The 4,966-nt window shown below is 36.5% G+C and overlaps 1 protein-coding gene across 1 annotated transcript in view; it reads right to left on the reverse strand.

The window, feature by feature from the left end:
- Positions 1-646: 646 nt before the first annotated feature.
- The window catches only part of LOC106463993 (pollen-specific leucine-rich repeat extensin-like protein 2), a 23,812-nt gene continuing 19,492 nt past the window's right edge, over positions 647-4,966 (reverse strand). The window contains exons 5-7 of the mRNA XM_013924096.2: positions 3,275-4,241; positions 1,874-1,931; positions 647-1,478 (exon numbers count right to left, since the gene is read on the reverse strand). Of these exons, the coding sequence (XP_013779550.1) occupies positions 1,105-1,478; positions 1,874-1,931; positions 3,275-4,241 (1,399 nt within the window). The 3' untranslated portion in view covers positions 647-1,104. The remainder of the gene's footprint in view (positions 1,479-1,873; positions 1,932-3,274; positions 4,242-4,966) is intronic.

Below are 4,966 nucleotides of genomic sequence, written 5' to 3' on the forward strand. Positions count from 1 at the left end.
AACCAAGTCAGTAATGTGGAACGGTCTAAAACAAAGTCAGTAATTTGGAACGGTCTAAAACCAAGTGAGTAATGTGGAACGGTTTAAAACCAAGTCAGTAATGTAGAACGGTCTAAAATCAAGTCAAAAATTTGGAACGGTCTAAAACCAAGTGAGTAATGTAGAACGGTTTAAAACCAAGTCAGTAATGTGGAACGGTCTAAAATCAAGTCAAAAATTTGGAACGGTCTAAAACCAAGTGAGTAATGTAGAACGGTTTAAAACCAAGTCAGTAATGTGGAACGGTCTAAAACAAAGTCAGTAATTCGAATGGTAAATATACTTTTCCAACTGATAATTATCTTCCTTTTTTTAATGACGTTGAGCCAGTTGAGATTTTTAACATATTTAAGGAACGTCAACGATTTTGTTTCGTTGCTTTAAGGATTCAATCGATAAGCATTTGGTGTTAAGAATACGGAACATTTTAATATACCTCCAACAATTTAAAGTGTACCTGAATTTGATCTTCAGTCTTTGTTGTTTTTCTATTTGATTCATTATCTTTCAAAGAAACCTCTTTTCGGCAGATCAAGGTGTGTTTGGCATTGAAGTAAGAATATTACTGTGTTGAGAAATATGCGTTTAAGGAAACACGTTTTTTCCCTTCAATATTATAAACTTTATTGCAATAATATTCAACAGATAAAATTTACTCGGTGATGAAACTTGAATCTTATTTATGTTTAAATTGAAATATCAACAGCTAAAAGTATGGTTAAAATTGCCTAAAAAATAACCATAAAATCTAATTCTTTTACTATTGTATATTTAACCAAGCATTTGTTAGAAGCGCGCCAATCTTAAAAAAAAAGCAATAAGCTAAAACATTTGAAAGTTCCCTTCAGAACGTGCGACTAGTTGTTCCATATGTTAATAATAAACTTTCTTTACATGAATATTATATAATTTTATATAAATAGTAACATATATAGCAAGTAACATTTAATAGAATATATATAATAAAGAAACAATATTGCAATAGCTCTAATACAGTGTTGATTTTCGGTCATTCCAATAACACTATAACAAATGTCAAGCATATAATAGCCATGTCACTCTATCCTACGCGTTGGTAGGTTGTATGTGATGAGTGCCAGGGGGTGGTCGATAGGTCGGAGGGATGGTGACGCTAGCGTGATGAAATATATAATCCTCAAAACATTGATCTTTCTTCAAAGGCCTATTTGAGGATGTCTTAGTAGTTATCTCTTGTGGCTGAGGAGGTGGCCATATTATATCATTTTTACGACGGCCCATTGCGGGAGGTCCCCCAGTAAATGGAGGGGTGCGACAAGGGGGGGTCAAAGGTTGAGTATGCCAAGAGTTAGGGACAGCACCTCCACGCGGAGGAGAAACCGGGATGATACGACCTCCAATTTCATCACCCGACTCTCCAGATTTCAGAGGTGGCCAGGTCAATTTCTTTCCTTCGCTACCTAAAAACAAAATAAAATAAAATAAAAACAAATAGCCTCTTCAATTATTTGCTGATATTCTGTTGAAAAACACCAACAAAAGTTTTTTCTTGTTAAATTTATTTAAAATACTAAACCAGAAAATTTGTGTTTTGTCCTAAAATATACTACGCAGAAATACAATTTCGACATTTAGGCTTAATTAAATCCATAAAATACAATTTCGATATTTAGGCTTAACTAAATCCATGATAAATCACTTGTGTCAAAGGGACTATCAATATTTTCCAACAGTAACTAATATGAAAAAAGATATCAGTAGCCATTACGATACTTAACTTGATAATGGACCATCTTTAAAAAAATAATAATGTTGCTAAACGTGACATTTCATTATCAGTCTACATTTAACTCACTTTCTTGAACCCAGCCAGGAAGAAATCCTGTTCTTGGAAGTTCTCGGGCAGTGGAGTTCTGCAGAATAGAAGAATCATGTCTTAAACATTGAAATAAAGTAAATTTGTATTTAGTACTTTGGCAAAGCTAGTAAAGCTATTTACCGTACTCCATAAATTTGAACTACTAACCAAAGAGAAGGAGCTTGTTAATCAGCTCGTCTTATCCTCCACCATCCATGCGAAGGGATTGACTTTCACTCTTATAAAGCACTCACAGCTTAAAGTACGAGAATATTTTATGGTATCGCACCGATTCGAACCCACCTAGCCATCAGCAAAATCCAGATCTTTAACATAAGGCCACATTCAATAAGGTCCGTGCGATACCATAAAATATTGTATATTTACCTTATTGAATGTGGCCCTATGTTAAAGCTCTGGATTTTGCCGATGGTTAGGTGGGTTCGAATCCGTGCGATACCACAAAATATTCTATATTTATTCAAACCCACCTAGCCATCGGCAAAATCCAGAGCTTTAACATAGGGCCACATTCAATTAGGTAAATGTAGAATATTTTGTGGTATCGCACGGATTCCAACCCAGCTAGCCATCACCGAATTCAGGGCTTTACCATGGAACCACGCCAAAATAATCTAGAATGTTGTGATCTTTTGGTTTTTATAAAATGGTGCTTACAGATCCCATTATTTTCATACCTGTGAGTATATAGAGATTAATTTATAACATGATTCTAACAGATCTCATTATTTTCACACCTGTGAGTATATAGAGATTAATTTATAGGCCAGGCATGGCCAGATGGTTTGGGCGCTCGACTCGCAATCTGAGGGTCGCGGGTTCGAATCCCCGTCACACCCTTTCAGCCGTGGGGGCGTTATAATGTGACCGTCAATCCCACTCTTCGTTGGTAAAAGAGTAGCCCAAGAGTTGGCGGTGGGGGGTGATGACTAGCTGCCTTCCCTCTTCTAGTCTTACACTGCTAAATTAGGGACGGCTAGCGCAGATAGCCCTCGTGTAGATTTGCGCGAAATTCATAACAAGCAAAGAGATTAATTTATTAAATTGTTCTTACAGATCCCATTATTTTCACACCTTTGAGAATATAGAGATTGATTTATAATATTGGATGAAAGTTTATAAGGTTTCAGGTAAAGCTAAATTTTAAGTATCTAATTAATTTATTTCTCGTAAAGATAAGATTCATTGAAACGTTTTTAATGTAATTTAATGACGGTACTATCAGTTCACCTAAATATTCTTGACAAACTTAAATACATTACACAACAGTTGGATAACTAAATTATTGAGTACGTATTTAGAATAGCAGACTTTAAATGCATTTTTTTCACTTTTTAATATGAATACATCACATGGCTGACATGAGGAACAGTTTACCTTTGGAGGCCAAATTCCTTCTGAAGTCTTAGATTTGTGAGACAACAAAGTTGGACTGGGTGTCAGTTTGATTTCCTGTCGAATTTGTTGAGAAGTCGGTGCAGGTGGTGGGGTTTGTGGAATCTTTCCTTGAAAGTGTCGTTGATTACGTTCAATTTCTGATAAAGGAGAAGCCATTTTAGATGTTTCTTTCGTTTGAGTGGATGTTGCAATCGGAGTTTGTCTTTGGTAACTGTGTTGAGCAATTCCAAGTGTTTTTTGTTGATACTTTGGTTGAGCAACAGGAGTGGTAACTTTGGGAGAAGTCGGTTGCCCATGGGTTGGTTGATTAACACGAGTAATTTGAGGAGGAGGAGTGGAAGGCTGTTGAAATTTTAGATTGATACTTGTAGTAGTTTTGTGTTGATATGATGGTTGATCACTTGCTCTTGCTGGCTGTTGATACGTTGGTTGAGCAACAGGAGCAGTAAGTTTGGGAGAAGTCGGTTGTTGGTAGCTTGGTTGACTAACATGAGTAATTTGAGCAGGAGTGGAAGGTTGTTGAAACTTTACTGTGGCACTTGTTGTGTGCTTATATGATGGCTGATCACCTGCTGTTGCTGGTTGTTGATACGTTGGTTGAAAGGCACGAGGAGTGGTATATTTTTGTTGGTAGGATAGTGGAACTCGAACTGGCTGGGCAGCTCGTTGTTGATAATAGTCGTCTGCTTTCTTTCCTGGAAAAACAGTATCATTATGCGTGGAAGGAGTATAAGGCTGAGTTGGTTTGTAAAATTGCTGTCGTTGCTGGTAAGGTGCTGTTTTGTTGTCCTGTTGAGTGAATTGGCTAGAACTCCCCTCGGGCATGTAGGCCGAATATACGACGTTATGGTGAAGAGGTGTAGAAATGTGTGCTCCTGTGGCGGAGTGTAGCACCTGATCACGAAGTGGTGGTTTAGGCTTAGGAGGAGGACTTGGTGGTTGTTTTCTGTGAAGGTCAAAATTATATCATTCATTTAGTCTAGTTTTAGTTTCAGAGAACAATATGCAATGTCTTACCAAAAGTATCCGGATAGCCCTTGAACACGTTATAAGGCCTATCTAGGATACTATGTCATGAAATTTAGTGTGTGTATAAAACAATGCCATAAACAAGTTGGTGCTTTGAATCATCTACAGAATTTTTGACAAATTTACGTATACTGCGATGATTTTTTTCGTTTCCGATCCATATTTTACATAGTACATTGCAAGGAGGAAAGAACCCCCAAAGTGAAAAACGTCTCTACGACCCTATAATTAAGATGCTTAATAAATAGGTAAATTAGTAGAGTAAAAGTACATGCAAAATGCCAAAACGTCATGAATAGTAAGAATTTGAGAATAAAGACAGATTATAGGACTCCAGAAATGTGGGAAATTAATATGCAATCTGCTGTGTACCTGGGACTCGATGTTACATCTAGAAAAATCAGTCCAAAACTGCTGATAAAGTGTGTCAAATTCGTTCTTTTTTGGGAAATAAAACTTATGAACTTATGGTGGTGGAATTTATTTTTGCAACAATGGCATCAAAACCCGTTTTTTTTTTTAATATAATAAGTCTTTGCAACATATTAAGTATGACTTTACTGAATTCAAAATGGTACTTGTAAACAGATACCAACTCTGAGGTTTGTGCACCTCATTCTCCATGATTGTGGGTACTTTGAG

The sequence above is a fragment of the Limulus polyphemus genome, unplaced genomic scaffold, assembly GCF_000517525.1.
Source record: "Limulus polyphemus unplaced genomic scaffold, Limulus_polyphemus-2.1.2 Scaffold1536, whole genome shotgun sequence".
Taxonomy (NCBI): Eukaryota; Metazoa; Arthropoda; class Merostomata; order Xiphosura; family Limulidae; genus Limulus; species Limulus polyphemus.